We start from the raw sequence: 24,533 nt of genomic DNA, 5'->3' as shown, positions 1-24,533 counted from the left end.
TACCTTGATTCAAACTCCTTGAATCAAACAAAGAGGGATTCACTTTTCCCCCTCCCCTTCCCCTGAAAATCCAAACAAGGGAAGAAATCAATCAAGTTCTAAAAAGAAAAGATTTTATTAAAGAGAGAAAAAAAAGTACACTATCTCTGTATTACCAGGATGGAAAAATACAGGGTCTAACTTATAAGAACTGGAGAGACTTCCCCTTTCTCCTCCTCAGAATAATCAAAGTAACAGCAAACAGAAATAAAGAATTTATCCAGCAAACACACAATTGCAAATGTAGAAATAAACTTATAATACTAGTACGCCTTTCTAATACTCACTAGACTGATAGATGAAAAATACTGCAGAAACCTGGGAGGACTTGATTAAGATGTCTGGACTCCCTTAGCTCCCAAGAGATACTCTCCTCAAAACAAAGAACACAGCAAAAAAAACTTCCCTCCACAGAGATTTGAAATTATCTTGTCCCTGATTGGTTCTCTGGTCAGGTGTTCATCAGGTACTGCTTGTTAACCCTTTACAGGTAAAAGAGACTTTAACCCTTAACTAACTGTTTATGACACATGTCCTCTTTAAGAAGGCCTCCAAACCAACCCTAGCTTGCAGAGTTCCTAGTTTTCTTATTGTTGCAAGAGGCAGGCTGGCTTTCTCCCTTTTCTTTAGGCATCATGTTAGTGAAGGAGAACTTAACCAAGTTCATAAGGCCCTTACCTCAGAGCAACCAAACTTAGGGCTTATCTACACAGTGGGTTAATGCGCTGTACAGGGGGTGTGATTTCTAAAGTTCACTGGCATGTTCCATATTTATTAGTTCTTGTAGACCCTGCTGGTGTGCACTCAAGGTTCCCAGTGCACTTTGGCATACTATTGTTTCAAATAGTACTACATTAAAGGGTACCAGGAGGATCTAATCAGACCAATTAATGCACAACCTGTGTGCTTTGGAAATCACACTCCTGTAAAGCACATTACCCCATTGTGTAAACGGGTCCTCAATCAGAAAATAAGTCTCTAGAGGCCTAGGTCAAGCTAGTGTCCTGGTGCCTGAGTGAGCCCACAACCTGTAGCCACCACCATTGCTTCCTGTCCCCCCTTCCTTACTCAGCTTCCTTTTCCTTTTTATATAGCCCAGCTCCAAGAGCAGGCAGGGTGCTGCTTGACTGCACCCAGGCTGATCTGTCTGTAAGAGCCAAACTGTCCCTTAAAGCAGTGTTTCCCAACCAGTGTGCCATAGCACATCAGTGTGCCATCAGGCATGAACATGTGTGCCACGGAATTTTGGAAAAGTCACTTGTGAGGAGAAAAAAAAACTTTATTTTAATTAGTGTTATAACCAAATTGCATTTTGTGCTTTTCCTCTTCAGTGTATTTGAGAGACAGGACATTACTCACACTATGTTCAAATGACCTTGCTGTTCACAAGGTATGATGTGGTTTTCTTATCAACCATTAAGTTACAGTAGTGAATTTCGAATTGAAGACTCAAAAATAGACAAATATTTGAAGAAAAGAGATTCTGGCGCCTCCATATCTACTTTCAGTGATGAAGCTGAACATGAACACAAGAAAGTCAAAGTAGTGAGCCAATGCTATTGTGAGAGTTATTTGCAATTTGGATTTTCATTTATAGGTGAATCATCTAGCTCTTTTTGACTATGTCTTATGTGTGGGGAGAAACTCTCAAACCATGCACTGGTGCCAAGTATGGTAAGTAAAAACAAAACCTTACTAGCAAACATCCGTCCCTTGCCAACAAATGGAAATATTTTTTTGAGTATTTGAAGGATCAAAATGAAAAACAAGTACACCTGATGAAACATTGTGTAACAGTTTCTGATAAACCACTGGAAGCAAGCTACTTGGTCACTGAGTTTGTAGCAAAGATGAAAAAGTTACATAGAGTCACAGAAATATTAATTATCAGAGGGGTAGCCGTGTTAGTCTGGTTCTGTAGAAGCAGCAAAGAATCCTGTGGCACCTTATAGACTAACAGACGTTTTGCAGCATGAGCTTTCGTGGGTGAATACCCACTTCTGAAGAAGTGGGTATTCACCCACGAAAGCTCATGCTGCAAAACGTCTGTTAGTCTATAAGGTGCCACAGGATTCTTGGGTATTCACCCACGAAAGCTCATGCTGCAAAACGTCTGTTAGTCTATAAGGTGCCACAGGATTCTTTGCTGCTTCTACAGAAATATTAATTTCACCAGCATGCAAAGAAATGGTGAGAGCAATGTTAGGTGAAAATGCAGTCAATGAAATTGCAAATGTTTCCCTTTCAGATACTATGGTAAGTAACTGCATTGATTACATTAGCTGTCATTGAGACTGTGGTCTGAGAAAAAAATCAAATCAAGCAAAAAATTTGCACTGCAGCTTAATGAATCAACAGATATCAGAAGTCATACTCAACTCTTGGCTAACATCAGCTGATGGAGAGTGTATAAAATATTTTTTTTTATTTTGTAGACAACCGCCACATCACACGACTGGGGAGGAAATCTTCAGAGTGACAACGGCCTACCTTGAGGGAGAATTACATTAGAAAAACTGTCTTAGTGTTTGGCACAGATAGGACTGCCTCCATGATTGGCAAAGTGAAGGGTTTTGTAAGCAAGGTCAAAGAACAAAACAAATGCAGCCAGAAGAATTTTCCTGAGTGTTAGATGGAGCAGTAAAGATTATGAACTTAATAAAATCATGGTCCTTAAAATGTTGCCGTTTCTCACTGTTGTGTAAGGAAATGGGAGCAGAACACCAGTGTTTACTTTTGCACACAGAAATACGCTGGCTTTTCCATGGAAAAATTCTCTCATGTTTGTAAGAGCAGAGAGAAGAGTTTAAAATATTCTTAACTTTGGAGGAATCTGCACATATTGACTTAATCAATGATGTGGCACGGTGTGGAAAACTTACCTATCTGGCTAATATATTCCACTCCCTCAATGAACTGAATAGGGAAGTGCAAGGTAGATATGAGAATCTTCTCTCCTGCATGGATAAACTATTTGGGTTTAGATCTCAGTTAGCCCACTGAACTGAAAAATATAGCAAAAGGCACAACAGAAATGTTCCCCTTGGAAAATGTGGTAGATCCTACTGACAATATTTTTTGTCAATGTTGCTTCTGTGCATTCGAAAAGATTGGAAGAAAATTTCAGCTCATGTTTTCCTTCAACCTTTATAGAAGATTTTGATTGGGCCTGGGATCCTTGGATTTCTTCTTCAATGGAAAATGCCAAGAATCTTACAATAATTACTCAATTTACTGAATTAAGGATGAATCACACTTAAAATTAAGATTGGTGACATGCCTTTGGACTCAATCTGGTTGACAGGGGCAGATGAATGAGTAATCTCAGACCATGCTATTGCCAGCAGTTTAAGGTCACGGGGGGTGGTGTGATGGGATGGTGGTGGTGCCTCCAGCAGCGTGAGGTCACTAGGGTCAGGGTGATGACATAGGGGATGGTACCTGCAGCAGTGTGAGGTCACTGGGAACAGATTGATGAAATGGGGGTGGTACCTCCAGCAGTGTGAGGTCATTGGGGGCGGGATGATGGTATGGGGGCAATATCTCCAGCAGTGTGATGTCACTGGGGGGCAGGGTGATGGATTGGGGGTGGTACCTCCAGCTATGTGAGGTTACTGGGGGTGAAGTGATGGGTGGTGGTGATACCTCCAGCAGTGTGAGGTCATTGGGGACAGGGTGATGGATTGGGGGTGGTACCTCCAGCAGTGTGAGGTCACAAGAGGCAGGGTGATGGATTGGGGGTGATACTTCCAGCAGTGTGTGGTCAGTGGGGGTAGGGTGATGGGATGGGGGTGGTGCCTGCAGCAGTGTGAGGTCACTGGGGTGGGGAGATTTTGTTGCCATTTTCAACTCCATTTTGTTGCCATTTTCAACAACATGCCTATGCAAGTTAGGTTTTTTTCAAGCCTGACTTAACAAATACAAATAAAGAAAGCATCTGAGATTGTTGGAGCAAGAGCTCCAAGTTGCACTGTCAAGATTTCCTGCCAGGATTAAACAACTCTGCATATCAAGTTGAGATCAAATTTGTCATTAAAAGTAATTTTTGTTATAATAATTTTAGCACAGGGTGGGGGTGCACCACACAAATCTTTTATTGAAGTAAGTGTACCTTAGAATGGAAAAGGTTGGGAAACACTGTCCTAGATAGTCGCATTCTGTAAGGGAACACTTGTGCTGGATGTATCCCAGTTCCCTGCAGTGATAGCATACCATCTGTCCAACACAGGTAGAAAGCAGCATGCCCCAGATGGCTTGAGTTTGGGATGAGAGGCCACTGGTTCCCCTGGTTGGAGCTGTAGTTGCGGGCAGGTCCCATTCTGGGACTTTGGTTGTTCTGGACCCATCCTCCATGCAGATGTCGCTGGGCACCAGCTGTGTTGTTTCCTGCCACCATTCCTAGCCCGGCCATCATGGGACTGGACTTTCCTTACTAGATGCCATGGCCTCCAGGAACCTCTCAGTCATTTCCACAGACACTATTACAGATGGCAACTGGAAGCACTGGACACAGGCTTGCACCACAGCTGGGAGGATGTGCAAATATTGGTCCATTAGTTCCCCCACAGACTTGGGTCTCTGGAACCAGCCACCAAGAGGCCAGATACTAGAATCACTAGAACACAGGAATGCTTTTGTGGAAAATGGCTCAGCTCAATATCTCCATTGACATGCCTCTGGGAAAGGCTGAACCAGTCCATTATAGCCATCTTTAGTGCAGTATAAGACCATGCTTAATCCTCACTCAGCATGCAGTAGGCTACCTGTGCCTCCTGGTGATATAGGGGGCCAGCTGTACCACTCAGGTATTTCTCTTGCAGCCCTCTGGGGTAGCAACCCATTCAACAGTGGTCAAATAGGCTTTCAGGTCACCATCACCAACTCTCAGCTTTATCAAGGTGAGGCTCAGATGTATGCTACGGCTAGTTTCTCCTTCCAGGGTGGTCCCTTCCCCCTGCAGACTGCTGGGTGAGCAGTATAGCCATATCTGACTGAAATTGGTGGTTCCACTCCTGATTGGCATGTAGCATATCCTGTTGTTATTTCTGGGTGGCTATCTGCATCTCCTGTTGAGCCACCAGCTATGCTTCCTGAAATTGGTGTTTCCTCTCTGCTAACTGTGCTTCCTATAGGTGTTGCTAGGCAGCCACCTGTGCTTCCTGGAACTGATGGTTTCTGTCACTCTCTGTCTGTTGTTGCTGCAGGAATAATCGGAGGTTCCCTTTCATGACCCTTCTAGGAGGAAGAGGGCTCCCATGAGATCCTGCCAGCTAGGCTACATGTAAGAGATCCAAGAGGGGGAAGGCCAAAACCAAGCTAATAACAAAAATAATCACATCTCCTTTTTAGAAGGCCTCCAGACCAACCCCAGCCAGCAGAGTTCCCAGTTCTCTCTTACTATTCTAGAAAGCAAGCAGGATTTCTCCTTTTTCTTTAGGCATCAGGCCAGGGAAGGAGAAGTTTAACAAAGTTCTTAAGTCCTCAGAGCATAAAGTGAGGGCAACCGACTTACAGTCAGAAAACCAAAATCTCCAGGGACCCTGTCATAGTGCCCTAGTGCTGAGGGGGATTGCAACCTATAATTCAGTGTGGCTTCTGATTCCATCTCCCTTACTTAGCTTTCTTTCCCTGTTTATTTTGCCCAGCCCCGAGGGTGATGGAGGATACTTCTTCATTGCACTCCGGCTGTCTTGGCTGTAAGATACAGGTTGTCCCTTAAACAGACAGTATACACCACAACATACCTCCAGAAATATCTTACTATATGTGTTATATGTTGACTAGTACACTCCTTCCATAATTCAATACTTCAATTATTGTTGTCACAATACAGAAAAAGAAAGATCATTTACCAGTAACTTCAGTGAGACTACTAACAGTACATAAAGTTAAACACATGCATAAATATTTGCAGGACCAAAGTCAAATATAGCTTGACTGCAACTATATATATGTATACATTATTTGGGAATGTTTTTTGCACTTTTTATTCATTACTTTAAAATTAAAAAAAAAAATATCGCAAAAAACTATTTCAAGAGAAAGTCAACCATATTCTAATAGGCAGATCTTCCTAACAAAAATTGATATAATAAATTGAGAAAAGAAACAGATAGTTGAGAGAGAAAACTACATTGTTATAGATGTAATATTTGATACTAAACCTGTTTTTCTTTTAAAGTTTCTTGTAGGGATTGAACTCCACTAGTACTCCGGCGAAATTTAGACATCCTGCGGTTACTCAGAGAAGGGCTAAAAGACTCTATGGGAGGGCGGAGAGCTGCTACTTGTCGAGCACGAGCAACAGGGACGGGCTCAGCTTCTTCTGGCGGAATGGGGCCTGGCCCAGCTTCCTCTGTCGGAACGGGGCCTGGCCCAGCTTCCTCTGTCGGAACGGGGCCTGGCCCAGCTTCCTCTGTCGGAACGGGGCCGGGCCCAGCTTCCTCTGTCGGAACGGGGCCGGGCCCAGCTTCCTCTGTCGGAACGGGGCCGGGCCCAGCTTCCTCTGTCGGAACGGGGCCGGGCCCAGCCTCCTCTGTCGGAATGGGGCCGGGCCCAGCCTCCTCTGGTGGGACGGGCCCAGCTTCCTCTGGCGGGATGGGGCCGGGCCCAGCTTCCTCTCTAGTGTTTGGACTTCCCATCTGATCCCCTGGCACCTCCTCCATCTTGAAGCCTGCAATTTACAAACAATTCACTTACTGTAACAATGCTTTAGAAACTCCTTTAATTATATCCTCAAGTGAGAGTAGGGAAAAAAAGTAGTAGGCCTCTAAACTCATTCACCAAATGCACAATCCTAATATTTCTGTCAAGTTCTCTCAAAGTTGTTAAAGATAACATATTATGGAACTTATATAAATTTCTTCAACACAAACATTACATGAATCTGATTGACAATTTTAAAAAGTATTTTCCAACTATTTATATTTATTTTTCAGTAATGTTTTACCATGTATTTTAAACAATTTGGAATTTATTAAAATATAATATTATAGCCTTTTATTCTACCCTGTATCAGAATGCCTGTAACTATCAGTGTGAATAAAAATTAATGATTTTTTTTTAAATTTACATAAACTTTTTAAAATTTATATTGGATACTTTAATTTGTAAATTAAAGGCACCTTTGCCGCCTAAGATCCATCTGCAACATCAAGCGGCAGGACAGGATCCCCAGCACTTAAGTTCTTGAGAGGTGCCAAATCCCTGGCATCAAGAGTATGCTCATCAGAGCTTAACTTCGCTGGGTCAGACATTTGGTCCCACAGAGACTTCCCATATACCAAAAGCAGTGTTCTATAGCCAACTGAGCATGGGAACCCACTATAAAGGTCAACCAATCCTCAGATACAAAAACACCTTGAAGGCCAACCTCAAAGTATGCAAGATGGACATTAAAATCTGGTTAATAAATTGCTCTGGACAGATCCATATGAAGAGGTCTGTAACATGAGGCCATGTTTACGTTTGAGGAATAGTGTGTAAGGTCTTTGCAGAAGAAGAGAGCATGTCTTAAGGACAATGCCTCAAACTCTTCTCTCAGTAAGACTACACTTGCAAGACATGTAACTGCATCTGCAAATCCAGGATTGGCTGAGCTTCCCATGTGAGAAGCCATAAAAACAAATAAATCCAGAACTTAAATTAATACTGGCTGAACACTCATCCATCAAAGCAACGGGATCCATCAGTTCATAACATACACATACACACACACATGTAGGGATATTAAAGAAGGTTTATATTAGACATGGTTTATATGAAAAATGATTTATTGTTAGAAATGATTTATTGTTAATTGATACTTTATAACTTAAGGTTTATATTAAAAGTAAATGTGATTCCCAAGATTTAGCCTCTAACCTGCAAGCCACCAGCTGTGTCTATGTGAAGCCTGCTCAAAGAAATACTTTGTATAAAACTTGTTAAACATTAATTAACTCTAAGTAAGCCAAAACAGTAGCTGTTATAGTATATAAATAGAGACCCCCACCCTCTGTAAGTTTTCATTTCACTTTATTTTTGAATGTTAAAAGACAGGGAGTCTCACATAAATTGGTAACACCCCAAAAGGTAAAGAGACAGTGAAACAGATGTGATTAAGATAGAGAATGTATGTGAATGAGTGCCTAGTTTAAATAATGAATGAATGGTTAGGGAGTTACCAGCCTGAAGAATTCAGTGTTGGCTGAAGAAGGTGTCAAGTGGGATCAAGCAGATGACCCCCGGAGGGCAAACTGGAATCCACCCCACCACCTCAAAGGAAGGAAAAACAAACATCTGACAACATGGAGCCAGCCACCTGCTGATTGATTTAGCAACAGCAGAATGAAGCAACAATCATGGACTGACATAGGAATAAATTCCTATAAAACTGGACTCTGAAGACTAAGGACTTTGAGTCTACGGTTCTGCTGCCAGCCTCCAGGAGCATCAGGTGCACCTGACCCGGACTCGGCTCCACTCTTGTGTACAGGATACCTGGCCAGTATTCTGTCACAAGGAACTTTAGGCTGGTAACTATAACATCTATACAGAACTTGTATGAATAATTGTGTGAATGGATATATATATATAAGTAATCATAGGAATAAGTAGCCAAACAACGTTGTTTACTGTTATCTTTTGTTTTATTATGGTATCTACAATAAATGTGACAAATGTCTTGTCCCCTTTAATAACATCCTGATAGTTATTTTTATTGGTATAACACACACACGAGCTGACCACGCCAAAGACTCCCATCGACTTCAACTGGCTTTTGGACCAAGCCCTAAGAGCCTCTGCCCACAAGCATTTATGCATGTCAGTAACTTTATGCAAGAGTAGCTCCACTGTAGTCAATAGGAGTACTCACATACATAAGTGCTTGCAAGGTCAGGGCATAGCTAGGAATAAGTTACTTTTTATATACATTTTTGCAGAAAAATGTTTAATTTTTACAATTTTATTATATAAAGTTATAGTACTAGATATTTAGTGTGAAAATGGACAATGTCTCCTGGTTGCAACAAGGATCTCATCTGGAAATATTTTGAAGAAACTCTTTAGCGTTGGCAATGTTAAGAATTACATGACTGATGTAAAAAGTGTGACAAAGATGTGGTGGCAAGTCTAAAATAACATTCTGAAAATTGTGCTGATGATACTAAGAATGAAATTGAAGATGCTGTTTCAGTCAGTCATTCTGAATATTCTGGATCTTTTAGTAAAAAATGCAAAACTTTTCACTGAATTTGGAAAAATATTTAACCTTAAAAAGTTATAATTGTTCATAAATGCTGCTGTTACTGCCTTTCATTTTTGAGTTACAATGAAAATCAGAGCAGTTTATCTATTTCATTTGAATTTGTCTATTTTAAATGCTTATGAAAATTAGAAGTTTTTCATTAATAATGTATCAATTATTGCAAAGTGACTGGGTTTCAAAATTTATGTAGAGATGTCCAGAGAATATTGATTGATAGCCCTTTTACACCAATTTGGGCGCTAAGCTTTTAACTTGATAGTTGCATTCATTCTGTCTTGGGAGGTAAAGAATTTAATGTATTCATTTGAACTGTATGGCTCTATTCTAATTTGTGGGGTTATTGTAGTATTTCTTGTTATACTGATTACATTTTTAATTCATTGGTAGAGTTGCTCAAACTATAAGATAAGCATCTTTTGCACTTTAATATCTCAAATAAAGAAAGGGATGTGCTGGCCGCTGCTTCCCGCGGCCCCCATTGGCCTGGAACGGCGAACCACAGCCAGTGGGAGCTGTGATCGGCCGAACCTGTGGACGCTGCAGGTAAACAGGCCGTCCCAGCCCAACAGCAGTTTTCCCTGACGGGCCGCGTGCCAAAGGTTGCTGATCCTTGGTCTTGACTCTATAACAGATTATATGAAATCACTGAATATTTAAACATTATTGTTTTCATTTTATAAATAAGACGTATCTTTATGGGCTTGTTAGTAGTGATTGCATTCCTGCTTAAATGGATAAAATAAAGAATATTTTCTACAGAAACTACTGAAAATGGGGGATAATGAATGCAAATCTCCAGTACTGAAACAATACAGTAAACATGTTTTCCTTTCTGTATAGCACTGTATTAACAACTGATAGACTGTCATATTTAAATAAAACTTCAGCTGAGTTAGTTATTTGACATCATGCCTTATTATATTCAAACATACAATAGACGTTTCACCCCCTTAGGAAAAAGCAGAAAAGAAACTTCAAATTTTATAAAAATAACAGCCCTGATCCAGAGAGACACCCCATCCAGAACTGACAGGCATGAGACTGTGATCAACAGAAACAGGCTTTGTGGGAGGACCTCAAGTATTTTACCCCTACCAGGATCTCCATATGGAAGATGGGTGAACATCTGGTAAGCTAAGGATGCCTATAAATGTTTTTTTTCTGAAATGCTCTTTTTGAATAAATAATACTTTGCTTTATGAAAGCGGACTGATCACTGGATAACCCTGTCATTACCCTGAGAGATCAGAACTGTAGGCAAAATCATAACAAATTGCAGGGATCTGCAACCTAAGGCCCTGGTCTGAGACAGTTGATGGCTGGAGGCCTGAGACCTAGGTGGGGTGCCCTGGAGGAGACCATGAGGATCAGAGTTGCAGCTAATTTGGGGACGATCTTGCAAACAACTTATTCTTTTACTTAACTTTAAGCATGTGAGTAGTCCCACGGACTGCACTGGGTCTACTCTTGTACTTAAAATGAAGTATGTGCACATTTACTGAAAGATTGCTGGATTCAGTATATGATGAGATTAAACAGCATGTGCACTATTCCTGGAGAAGAAAACTCTTACTGAGTCTTGATTGGTGGAGCAATATTCACAATGTCCATTAATCATGGAAATCATGTGAAATCAAAATATAGGGCTGTGTAGCGAGCTGGTGTTGCCGCCCTCGCTGATCGACAGGGAGAGAGCTGCAACCGCGCCCTGCTGGGCAGATCTGGGATACCCGCAGCCACCCAGCCGGAAGCACAGTGGCGGGGCAGAAACAGGAATTATAAAAGGCTGGCCCTCTAGCTTAGTTGGGGCAGAGTGGCCAGAGGAGCAGGATGTCTTTCCCCTGTTGTTAGAGCCCAGACCTGATGGAAGCTAGTACAGTGCCAGAGACAACAACTGCCGGACACCAAGGAGCTATTTGGGCTGCCACTTGCTGTTTACCCAAGCGAGACCGACGACAACCCCAGAACCCAGGTACCTGGACTGAGCGTGTAGGAAGGAACCCAAGGAAAGCGAATAGGGTTTGGCTATGTGACCGACTGCAAGCTGGCCAGCATGTTGTGGTCAGATTTTCCCACTAACCCAGTGACAGACCACTCTGCCACTGTTAGGGCCCTGGGCTAGGACACAGTGGAGTGGGAGGGCCTGTGTCCCCTGCCAGCTCACCGTCAGGGTAGCATCCTCCCCACTTTGTGGAGAGGAGGCCTGCATTAGTCTGGCTCACCCCTGAACTAGGATGGGAGATGGTTTGCTGACTCTCACACCAGAGAGCTAATCTCCCCACTGTTGCTCTGCCTGACTGCAGGCCAGAGCCCCTTACCTGAACTGAGTGCTGCCCTGCCCTGATTGAGGGCCTGGGGAAATAGACTCTCTGTTGCTCTCCCTGATTCACAGTAGGTCAGAGCCCCTACTGGATTACTGCCCTACCCTGATTTAGGGCCTGGGCAGATACACTCGTTGCTGCTCTCCCAGACCACAAGCCAGAGCCATTAACTGTGTGTCGCCTCGCCCTGATTCAGGGCTCTGGGCCTATAGACTTATCAGTCAATCAGTCTGACTGCAGGCCTGGGACACTAACTGTGAGCTAATTTTCCCCTGAACCAAAGCAGTCCAGAAGTGTCGTAGCAAAGAGGGTGTGGTCTCTTCCCCTGATGGATGGGGAGAGAGCCGCAACCGCCTTACAAGTTGTACGTTTGGAATAAACATTTTTTACATATAAATGCTGAGTCTTCACTGATCAGTATTTGATAGAATTAGCAATCAAACCTATAACTGAATAAAAACTCAAATGACACATGGACAACTTAGTCACAAAGCTGCATATGTGACGAAGAGGAAGAAAAAAATCTCAAATCAGAATAATAAGGTAAATCTGGAACTCATTACACATGCTGCAGTACTCATGTATCCTTCACTCAAAAAATTAGATACTCCAGGAATAATGGAAAAAATTGCTGAAACTGTAAAATACTTAAGTTATAACCACTTTGCCTCATTTTCACCTAAGAGAGGAGGTTCAACACTATCTCTTCCATAAGATATACAATAACCAACCTATCCTAATGACAACTGGTAAAGCGGATTGTGACAAAACTGATTTAAATCAATGTCTTTTTTTTTAATTAAGTTAAGGCCTTGTAAAACTAATTTGAAAGTGTGCCACTGCAAATTTAGATTAAAATGTATAACTTATTAAATTATAAATGCTGGTTTTTAAAAAACACTCCTCTACTGGTAGGATATCTTATTTTAATTATACAAAACTGCTATAGGCAAAAAACAATATTGAAATTAAGGACCTGATCCTGCACACATTTAAGGAGGACCATGACTCTACAGCACTCAAATTAAGCATGTGCATAGGAGACTGCAACACCAGAGAATACTCACCTTTGTAACTGTTGTTCTTCAAGATGTGTTGCTCATATCCATTCCATTTAGGTGTGTGCAGGCCACGTGCACAATCATTGGAAGATTTTTACCCTAGCAACATTCGGTGCGTTGGCTGAGGCGCCCCATGGAGTGGCACCCTTATGGCACTGGATATATGCCCCTGCCAACCCAGCGCCCCCTCAGTTCCTCCTTGCTGGCTACTCCGACAGTGGGGAAGAAGGGAGGGTTTGAAATGGATATGAGCAACACCTCTCGAAGAACAACACTTACAAAGGTGAGTAACCGTCTTTTCTTCTTCGAGTACTTGCTCTTATCGATTCCAATTAGGTGACTCCCAAGCCTTACCTAGGCGGTGGGGTCAGAGTGAGATGTCGCGGAGTGAAGGACTGCTGAACCAAATGCAGCATCACTCCTGGACTGCTACACTATCGCATAGTGGGAAGCAAAGGTATGTACCAATGACCAAGTTGCTGCCCTACGGATCTCCTGTATGGGTACATAAGCCAGGAAGGTGGAGGACGAAGCTTAAGCCCAAGTGGAGTAGGCGGTAAGGTGCGTAATTAAGACACTAGCCAAGTCATAGCATGCACGGATGCATGATGTGATCCCGGACAAGATGCGCTGGGTAGAGACCGGAAGGCCCCTCATCCGGTCTGCCACAGCTATGAACAGCCGGGTCATCCTCCTAAAAGATTTCGTTTGTTCGATGTAAAAGGCAAGGGCCCTGCAAACATCTAGGGAGTGCAGCTGTTGTTCTCGTCGAGAAGTGTGCGGCTTCGGATAGAAGACTGGAAGGAAGATGTCTTGGTTGACATGGAAGGTAGACAACACCTTAGGAAGGAAGGGGGGGTGTGGACGCAGCTGTACCTTATCCTTATGAAACACCATAGACGGTGGGTCCGACGTGAGGGCTCAAAGCTCCGACACACGTCTTGCCGAGGTGATAGTGACAAGGAAAGCTGTTTTCCAGGAAAGGTACAGGAGTGAGCAAGTGGCCATCGGCTCGAACAGGGCACCCATGAGTCTGGGTAGGACCAGGCTGAAGTCCCACGTAGGGGCCGGATGCCGAATTTGTGGGTACAGACATTCCAATCCCTTGAGGAACCTACTGACCATGGGATGGGAGAAAACCGAGCGCCTGTTTTCGCCCAGGTAGAAGGCCAGAATCACTGCTCGGTGTACTCTGATGGATGAAATTGCCATGCCTTGCTGTTTCAAGGACAAGAGATAGTCTAAGATGGTCGGTACTGGCACCTCCAGAGGGGCAGCATTGCTCAGGGCACACCAGCAGGAGAAACGCTTACACTTGGCCAAATACGTGGACCTAGTAGAGGGCTTTCTGCTACCCAAAAGTACATGCTGCACTGAGCGGGAGCAAAGTAGCTCGGATTGAGTTAGCCATGCAGATGGAGGGATTGCAGGTCCGGATGACATAGTCGGCTGTGTTCCTGAGTGATCAGGTCCAGCCACAACGGGACTGGCATTGGGGTGGTCACCGACAGATCGAGGAGAGTGGTATACCAATGTTGCCTGGGCCACACCGGGGCAATCAAGATTAACCGGGCCTTGTCTCTGCGCAACTTGAGGAGGACCCTGTGGACTAATGGGAATGGAGGAAAGGCATAGAACAAGTGGTCTTTCCACAGTATCAGGAAGGCGTCCGATAGGGAGCCCAGGGAGCGCCCCTGGAGAGAACAGAACACCTGGCACTTCCGATTCTTGCAAAAGGCGAAAAGGTCTATGTGGGGAAACCCCCACTTCCAGAAAACAGAATGGATAATGTCCGGGTGAATTGACCACTCATGAGCCAGAAAGGATCTGCTGAGGTGATCTGCCAAGGTGTTTTGGACTCCTGGGAGAAATGATGCCACCAGGTTGTTCGAGTGGGCTATGCAGAATTCCCACAGGTGAATGGCTTCCTGACAGAGGGGTAACATGGCCGTTGTGTCACAGTTTTCACAGACAACACAACGGCCCTGAAGGTGTTTGCGGAACACCTGACATGCCAGGCGTACTGCTCTCAGTTCCTGTACGTTGATGTGCAGAGATATCTCTTGTGTGGACCAAAGGCCCTGTGTGCGAAGGTCCGCAAGGTGAGTGCCTCAGCCCAGAGATGATGCGTCCGTGGTTAGGACCAAGGAGGGCTGCGGGGCATGGAGTGACATCCCTTCGCATACCGAGGTGGAGTTCAGCCACCAGTCCAGGGAGGTTAAGACTTCTGGCTGTCCCAGCCTGGGCGATATATGGTTGAGAGCCAGGCCTGAAGTGGACGGAGGCGCAGTCTGGCATGTCCGGTCAGGAAGGTACAAGATGCCATGTAACCCAGGAGAGCAAGGCACCCCCGTGCTGTCAAGGTCGGGAAGCTTTGGAGACCGTGGATAATGTTCGCCATGGACTGGAAGCGGGAGTGTGGTAGGCACGCACAGGCGAGATTTCAATCCAGGGCTGCTCCGATTAAGTCTATTCTTTGAGTCGGCTGCAAAGTGGACTTTTTGACATTGAGCAGCAGGCCCAGCTGTCTGAACAAGCTCATGGTGAACTGAACATGAGATTGCACCTGGACCTTGGAGCAACCCCGAATGAGCCAACTGTCGAGGTACGGAAACATCTGGATCCAATGTCGAGGAGTGAGGCAGCCACAATGGCCATACACTTTGTAAAGACCCTTGTTTCTGCGGATAGGCCGAAGGGAAGGATGGTAAACTGGAAGTGCTGTTGGTTGACCACAAAGTGGGGGAAGCGCCTGTGTGGCAGGTAAATTGCTATGTGGAAGTACGCATCCTTCATGTCGAGGGTGGCGTACCAGTCTCCAGGATCCAGGGAAGGAATAATGGTCCCCAGGGAAATCATGCAGAACTTCAACTTTACCATGAATTTGTTGAGCCCGCGCAGGTCCAGAATGGGCCATAGCCCCCGCTTTGCCTTGGAGATTAGGAAGTAGTGGGAGTAAAACCCCCTGCCCCTCAGTTCCTTTGGAACCTCCTCTATAGCTCCGATAGTTAAGAGTGTTTGCACCTCCTGAAGGAGGAGTTGCTCGTGAGAGGGGTCCCTGAAGAGGGATGGGGGGTTGGAAGGGGGGGACAAAACAAATTGAAGGCAGTATCCACTCTCCACCGTACGTAGGACCCAGCGGTCTGATGTTATGCGGGACCACACAGGGAGGAAATAGGAAAGGCGGTTGGTGAAAGGTGGGGAAGGATCCTGTAAGGAGACTGGTACTCCGCCCTCAGGCGCACCTTGTAAAGTTTTGTTTGGACCCCGCTGATGGTTTGGGGGGACCCTGGTTCTGGCCCATCTGAGGACCAGATTGTCTCCTCCTACCACTCCAGCCGCATCTTCTAGAGAAGTCCTGTCTTGGCCGGGGGTTAAGGTAGGTGCACTGTGGTTGGGGTCAGAAGGGCCTACGTTGCGTCACCAGGGTATGATGGCCCGGTTATCCTTCAGACTCTGGAGTCAGTTTTGTCTGAGAACAGACCCTGGCCATCAAAAGGCAGGTCCTGGATAGTTTGCTGCAGTTCCGGTGGAAGACCAGACACCTGCAGCCACGGGGTGCAGCACATAGCTACGCCCAAGGCTAGAGTCTTAGCCACTGAGTCTGCCACATCTATCGAGGCCTGCAAAGATGTCCTGGCGACTTTCTTGCCCTCTTCTAGCAAGGCCCCGAACTCCTCCCTGGACTCCTGAGGAACCAGCTCTTTGAACTTCCCCATCGAGTTCCAGGTATTATAATTATAATGACTCAAGAGGATCTGCTGGTTAGCCAGTCTGAGTTGTAGACCGCCAGTAGAATAGATCTTGTGGCCGAATAAATCCAGGCATCTAGCGTCCTTGGATTTAGGAGCAGGAGCTTGTTGGCCGTGTCTTTCCCTCTCATTAACGGACTGTACAATGAGGGAGCACGGTTGGGGGTGAATGTACAAGTACTCATAGTCTTTGGAGGGGACCAAGTACTTCCTCTCTACCCCCTTGGCAGAGGGGAATAGACGCCGGAGGTTGTCAGATTGTATGGCATTAGCCTAGCCGAATAAACGGCAAGGCTATATGTGTCGGGTTATCGGCAGATAAAATGTCCACCACCGGATCCTCGACCTCTACCACCTCCTCCACCTGGAGGTTCATGTTTTGTGCCTCCCTGCAAAGTAAGTCTTGGTATGCACGGAGGTCTATAGGTGGGGGGCCAAAGGATGACATACCTGCCACCGCCTCGTCAGGCGAAGAAGAGGATACGCCTGGGGCAAGTCTTGCTGGGGGGGGGGTCCGGCTGCCCTAGATCCACCATGCTAGGGGCATAGGCTTGAGCTGAGGATAGGGCCGTTGCCTCTGAGCCCCCTGGGGAGGGCGACTGGCAGTGGCCTCCGGGACCCAGGTTCAAAGTGGGCCGAGTGAGAAGCCCCCGAGGGGACACCTTGGGCCTGATGGTATGCCCGAAGGGGTCCAAAAGGACCACTGTGGGGGTCCTTAAGCAGGATCCTGCCCCTAGTCATGCCATTGGCTAGCACCGTCCGCATTTTGGTCATGGATGTGGTAGCCACTCTCTGCTTGGGACAACCTCGAGTTGGGGCAGGACGGCCAAGGTGGAGCCGCACGCTCATGCTGGGTTGCAGTGTCCTGCTTAGTTGCCCTGTGCCGCGGAGATGGAGATCGGCACCGCGGTGATGGAGATCGGCACCGCGGTCTCAAGCGGTACCGCGACCTGGATCGGGACCAATAGTCGTATTGGTGCCAAGAAGCAGATCTGGATCTCAATCAAGATCTACGGGCGGAGCAATGCCGGGATCGACTCCGAGTAGATTGGCGCCGGGAGCTGGACCAGTACCGACCGTAGCAGGACGAAGATCTTCATGAGCTGGGGCAGCGCTGCGAGTGCAACCGGCATCGAGATGGAGATCGGTGCTGGGACTGCGAGCAGTGCCGTGGACAAGACCAGCGTCTGTATCGGGACCGTGACCTGGATTGGGACCAAGATCGGTGCTGACGCATCTCGCTCTGCGATGGGGGGGAGCATCATGGAAGGCTTCCCTTTTGAGGGAACAGCCTGCACCGGCGGTACCGAAGGTTGCGACAGTCCTGGCTCAGTGACCGCAATCAGGTCGCGTGCCGTGGAGAAAGTCTCTGGGGTGGAAGGTAGGCCGAGCTCGACCGCGGTACGCACCAGGAAGCTTATGTGCACCAGACTCAACAGCGCTTGTGGAGCCGGAATCAATGGTGCCAGAGTTGGAGCCTTTGCGAGGTGGTATGGCACGGGACGCTGCTCCAAAGGGGGCACAGGCGGTGCCAGCAACTGCACCGGAGCAGCGGGTTGCTTGTGCTGCTTCTTGGATCCTGGAGCCAGCGAACGGTGCCGCGCTGGTAGTGGTGCTGGGGATGTCCGGTGCCAGGAGTCTTCGCCGGTGCCAGGTCGCGAAGCCGTTGTTTCCGGTGCCGGAGGCACACTTTGGACCAATGGCACCGGGTCTCAGCGTAGGGCCGAGGACATTGGCCTAAGTGCCACTTCCATCAGGAGCTGCTTCAAGCTAAAGTCCTGCTCCCTTTTAGTCCGAGGCTTGAATGCCTTAGAAATGCAGCACTTATCTGCTTGATGGGATTCCCCCAGGCACTTCAAACAGGAGTTGTGGGGGTCTCCGGTAGGCATCAGCTTAAGGCAGGCTGAGCACAGTTTGAAACCTGGAGACCTAGGCGTGAGCCCGGGTACTGGGAGGGAGGGAAGGGGAGAAGCCCCTTACCGCCAATTACTATGTACACTAACAACAATAACTACTATTAACTACAACTAGAAACTACTAACAAACAACTATCTGTAAAATATAAACAAGCTAAGAGCTAGGGAAGTGGGATCAGTTAAGCTGCGCTTCACAGTTCCAACAACCGTCACGGGCAGTAAGAAAAACCAGATGGGGTGCTGGGTCGGCAGGGGCATATATCCAGCTCCGTAAGGGCACCACTCGAGGAAGCACCTCAGCTGACCCACCAAGTGTTGCTAGGGTAAAAATCTTCTGACGATTGTGCACGCGGTGTGCGCACACCTAATTGGAATTGATATGAGCAAGCACTCAAAGAACTGTATTTTTATCTAAAACTTCTCTTGGGGTGTGACGAGGTTTACAGATCCCACACAAAGGCTAACAAGTAAATGGGCAGTACAGGGCCAAGAGGCCCCTTCCCCAACTGGCTGTGGGGCATGCTCCAAATGGAAGATCTGCTTAAAAGGGGATTCTGTCAATCAAGCAGGGAGAGAGTGAAGGAGAGGCTGTCTTGATTGGGAAGAAGCCAGTTTGCAGTTTCTGGGACAGAGTGATCTACAGGAAAAGGATCTAGGCTGGCTGTGGTAAGACCCAACTGAGAGGCCAGGGGCCTCACCCTTTTCCCTGCAAGGAGGGAATAACTGCACACTGAGAAGTGAGCTGGGAAATACCCATGTGATTATCTGAACTACTGAGCTCTATTAGGAACTCTCCACTGGGAGGACAAGAGCACTGCAAACTGAAAGAGAGGGGAGGTAGGAAGCTGTCCAGGGAAGGCTAGTTTGGTGCATTGGGAAGAGGTAATTGAGACACTCCTCACCCCTTCCCTACAGGCTGGGACTCGGGGATCTGGGCCTTCCCTCTCCATGATCTCCCTCACCATTCCCCTCCAGCCAGGAGAATTCATGGAGCACTGGGGTATGAAGACTGTAGCGCAAATGCTGGGCCAACAGACCACACAGCAAAGCCATTCCAGGATGGTGAGGACTGCTGAACCATGGACTGCCCACCAGGCCTCCTGGCCTCTCGGTGAAGCCTGCTACAAGGGGACAAAATCTTTGTCACTTCAAGACATCATTGCTCCAGTATCAACTATGAAAACGTACTTAAGCTTTCAATACATTGACAAAGTTATTGTCAAATTTTTATATCAAAATTTTCTAGGCCAAATCTTTCAAAAACAGGACACTAAAGTTAGGCTCTGATGCCCATATATAGGCACCTTACAGTGGGATTTTTGCAAAGTACCTAAGTGATTTAGGAGCATAAGTCCCATTGACTTCAAACTGCAAAGTCTGGTATGGCCCATATGCACATTACTCTTAGGGGAATTCTGTGTCAATGTGTGGGCACGGAATTCATATCCTCCACAGATTTCTTTGCTTTCCTGCAGAAAAATGACTTCTATGGGGAATCCAAGGGAACCTGCAAGAGTGGTCATGTGCCCCTCCCCAGCAGCCCAGAGCAGCTGGCAGAGATGTAAATCAGTGCAGGATGGGGGCTGTACATGCATGGGGAGATGTTAATAACCACTGTGGGGCGCGTGTGTGTGTGCAAGCAAGATAGACACTACCTCTCAGTCGCTATTGCAGCAGGCCCAGTGTGGAGGGGGAGGGCTTTGGGGTGTTTGGAAGTAGGCATGAGGCAGGCTCTGTCCCCTCAGGTGGAGCATAATGTAGCAGCCTGCCTTCTTAGTTGTTCCCATTCTTCTTAGTGACTTGTTCCCATTCTTAGTGAATTCCCCCAGGAGCATAAAACAGGTGTAAAAGTGTTAAGGCTCCTTTACATTGTCAGAGTGAGGTAAAGAAGCCTCATTATAAATGATAGTATAGCCTTATAAATGCTTATGATGCTTTAGAGATCAGAATTGGTCTACATTTTTGGACTGAAATTTTCCTATCAAAATACACTCCGTGAACTGTTTACTATTGACCTTTCTGGAGAGGATCAGTAGCCAATATAAACTGTGAGTCTGATTCTCCAGCCCTCACTCTTCAGTTGCCTGTGATGTAATACGGAACATATGGGTGCACATTTTGATTGACTAATAATTAGAAATAAAGGGTGAAACATAATTACATTATTAGACAAAGAGGTTTGGAGATTGCCTCCAATGCTTCCCACTCCTATTCTCCGTCCAGCTCAGCAGTCCACCTGAATCCCTGTCTGTTATTTCATCCTGTTCACCATCAAACAGCAGAGATCATCCTGAGGCACTTTTGCTGATAGCTTAACTTTATTGACCTTTAGAGTGGTACAAGTCATCATTTTGGTCAAGCATATAATTGATTTAAAATTATCAGTACATTTATTTATGACTGGTTAAGAAGTAAAAGGATGGAGGCTGTTACCCCAAAATATGCCAGCTAGTGGGTGCCCAGGGAGTCATCTTCAGCTGGGGATGGCAAAAGTGTAGCATGTTCTGACCATGCTCCTTTCCCCACCCCTCCTTGTTTCTGATATAAGGATTGGCATAGGTCAGGACACTTCCATACCAAGGGAATCCTCAGCTAGGAAAATCTGTGTTTTCTTGCTTTTCTCCAGTGCCAGAGTGGCATAATAGGGTTAGATTACAGCTCAGGATCTATTTTACTTACCCATTAAAGAAAAAAAAAAAAAGACTGAGGGCAAATAAAACATTTATCAAGCAGTCAATAAAATGTCAAGACAGTCAGAACCAAGCACTTCCCAAAATAGCCAGCCAGGTCCAGATGAAATTACCAAATGGCAAAGGGATATTCATTCTTTTGCACAATCTGAACGGCCTTACATCATGCATCAAAAATGGCTGCACCAGCTTTTCATGCTCAAGAATCCCCTACAAAATTGCATGCGGATGGGGACAATTTATTTTGCAATGTTGTTCTCAATCATGACCGTCTGCAATTGTGGATCATTGTTCATTTAAAAAAAAAAAACACAACCACAAACTGAAGGAAGATGAGGCTCAAGAGGAAGGCAGAAACCAACATCAGAAGACCATTACAAGTACACTGAAAAACAAAACCCAGGTGAAGAAAGAACATGTGGAGGTGAATGGAAATACAAGAAAATGTTCTTATGCTGAAATATAAGATAAGTAGCTTAGAAGAGCTATAGCGATGGGGGTCTCTTTACTTTAAGAGCTTGAATATACAGCTGTTTTTGAACTTTTTTAAAGTAATGACTATGGTCAGTTTTCTGTTAATAATAAATAATATACTCTACACTAACTTGCACTTTCATGTGATATTTTACAGCTAATTCATTTAATAACACATTTTTGTTATTGAGTGTGCCTCTCCTTAGAGGCATAAGCCAAATATCATATACACACATGATCATTTTATTATATTTTAAATCTAAATTAAAGTCTAGAAATTCAAAACTAAATATAGTTGGAATAAATGATTAATCTAAGATTAACAATGTTACATGGGTAGTAAACATTTGTCCTCACTCAAGACTTATCTAACTGCTTCAACTTTCAGATTTGTTCAGCATCGGTGAAGACACTAACAGGTGCCAACATCCCCTTGTCAAAGACTGACCACCCACTTGTGAGAGAATTTGACACTAGGGTCTGGAATGGGGTGTGCGATTCCTGGACACAACTGACTGAGACATACTTACTTGAAGTGTACCTCAAAGAAAAGGAAAACTGAAGCTTAAAGACAGGAAAATCACTGTTATTTTTGAATGTTGTGATGATGAGGCAAGATCAGTTCTGAATGTACTGCTTGCACCATTAGAACCTGATTGCAGTGGGTATGTTTACTCTTTTTTTGTGTGGATACAGTGTTTTTTAGATGCTGTTAATCACTCAACTGTTTCACAGGCTGTAGTCAAATCTGTAAATGAATACCAGATTGATCATGAAAATGCTGTAGTAATTGATGCTGACAACACTACTCACACGAAAAAGGCATCTGATTCTGTGTTTTTCTTAGAAAACACTGTTTCCGAATTCTGGGCATATCATCTATTTGGCACATATTCTTAACTTAATTGGTGAATCATTTAGAAAGCCTTTTCAGCTGGTTGATACATTTGTATGGTGCTTCAAAAACATGTTCTATAATTCTGGTAGTACGAAAGTGAAGTACCTGTTTCACGAACCAGAAAACTACAAGAATCTGCAGATGTAACGCATCCATGCCTCCTAGCCCAGATGGAACACACTGAAACAGCTGGTTTTATGCTGTTCAGTATCACTCTAAGAACTTTCAGTTCTATAAAGAGTTTTTTTAATTAAGAGTGCAACAGCAGCTCCCCAGTTTCTGTGTAAACTATTCATTCAGAAAAATGCTGAATGACCCAACTAAGTATGCATTGTTGAAAATACAGATCACTTTTCTAGCACAGAAATGGGAACAAATTCTCCGTTTACATCTGACATTTGAGAGCAGGAAGCCTTGCAGGGTTAACTTATTTGACCTTCTGGAAGAATTACAGATATATTTCAGTTCACATCTAGAGCCTCCTTTCTTCAGAAAGCACCTCAGAGTTCTTTAAATTTAGAGAGGCAGAAAACATATCTCCTGTTGAAAAACTTGCCTGTCTCTCTTTAAAGAGGCCATGAAGCTTCTCAAAAGCTTGACAAATATTTCTCATTTGGACAAGAAAATCTGAATGTTCTGAATATTGTGGTTTAAATAAATTACCAAAGTAATTGAAACTGGCATGATTCTATTCTGACAAACAAAATGTTTAGAATATTGCAGAATTTTTATTTTTTTGGTGCACAATTCTCCCGGAAGTAGCACATATTTAACTCAATGCACATGAGTAGTCCTATTGACCCCAATGAGATTACTCATGAATAAAATTGTGTATGTTTGTAGAAATGAGATCTAAATCTGAACCACGGAACTGATATAAAATACATTTGTACATAGTTGACATAAGCAATAAACCAGCTTTTTTCCTTCTGTAATATTTACTGCAGGTACAGGAAACATTTTCTAAACTTGGACTACTCGTTCTAATTTAAGAAAATGACTAGGCGTAAACACTTAGTCCTTATTTTTGCTAATCAATACACAAAATCAAGTGCGGATGAAGATATATTCTAGAAATGTTCTCAGTTTAGTTTCTCTCATGTATTCAGTTTACTTAAACTTATTTAACCCTTACCTACTGTATATTTTTATTATATAGCACTTAAGCAAGTTTGATTTCAATGCACAGATTTTGTTTTGGTTTTTCAACAGCTCAGAAGAATACTGTGGAGAATGAAGAACCAGCAACCAGTATTAACATGAGTGAGACTTAGTCATAGTTCTTTATGGGATAAAAACTATTAGTCACTATAAAAAAATCTATACAATTGTTGCATAACATGTAAATGCAATAAAGCAAAAACATTTTTAAAATGTTGGTTTCAGTTTTGCAAATTATTCTAACAGTCTATCTTACATATACCATACTTTGATTTAAAAGTTAATTTCTAGTAAATCAGAATTAGTACATTCACCAATTTTTACTTAAACAATTAAGCCTCTGAAGAAATACATTTTGGCCCCTACTGTAGTAGTAGAATGTATTGTTTGTATTTTGTATAATTTAGAATAAAGGATAAAGAATAAAGTAATAATGTAGCATGTATTAAATGTATATGATTTGACTATATCCTGCCAGCCACCCTTTTTGAACAGAAGAAAGGAATGGCCTAGCAGCCATTGGTAGAGAGGCATCAGCCAGAATTTCTTTGTGTCTGGACTGATTTCAAGGCGGTAACACACCTTTGAGGGTCACCACTTTGTTGTAGGCTTAATATTTTAAAATAAGTAAAAGAATGCCATGATTGTTTTTCTTCTGCATTGCAATTTAATGTTCCTGTTCAAAATGTTCTGTGTAAATTAATTCTGTTTCGTGTGTGAATGAGGAATGGGTGTTGAGATAAGTGTGAAGGCCATTGCTGAACCAGATGTTCTAAGGAGCACTGGAAACAGATGCAAGGGCGCCAGGAGGCTGCAACATGCCCCCCTGAGAGACTTGATGAAAGAACAAGATAAAGGATGAGAAGGACAAGTTAAGAAAACAAGCACTCGTCAAACAACAATTGATTCCAGTGTGACGGTGCAAAACTCATTGGTCTCAATGAAGGAAAATTACTATATAAACAGGGTGC

At 44.4% G+C, this 24,533-nt stretch overlaps 1 protein-coding gene across 1 annotated transcript in view; it reads right to left on the bottom strand.

Moving 5' to 3' along the window:
• DNAH8 (dynein axonemal heavy chain 8) overlaps positions 1–24,533 on the bottom strand; it is a 594,173-nt gene that overhangs the window by 558,081 nt on the left and 11,559 nt on the right. The window contains exon 3 of the mRNA XM_045010583.1: positions 6,204–6,712. Coding sequence (XP_044866518.1) covers positions 6,204–6,704 — 501 coding nt within the window. The 5' untranslated portion in view covers positions 6,705–6,712. The remainder of the gene's footprint in view (positions 1–6,203; positions 6,713–24,533) is intronic.

This window comes from Mauremys mutica, chromosome 3, assembly GCF_020497125.1.
Source record: "Mauremys mutica isolate MM-2020 ecotype Southern chromosome 3, ASM2049712v1, whole genome shotgun sequence".
NCBI classification, from domain to species: domain Eukaryota; kingdom Metazoa; phylum Chordata; order Testudines; family Geoemydidae; genus Mauremys; species Mauremys mutica.
The sequence above is the reverse complement of the archived record's forward strand: the minus strand, read 5'-3'. Positions and strand labels throughout refer to the sequence as shown.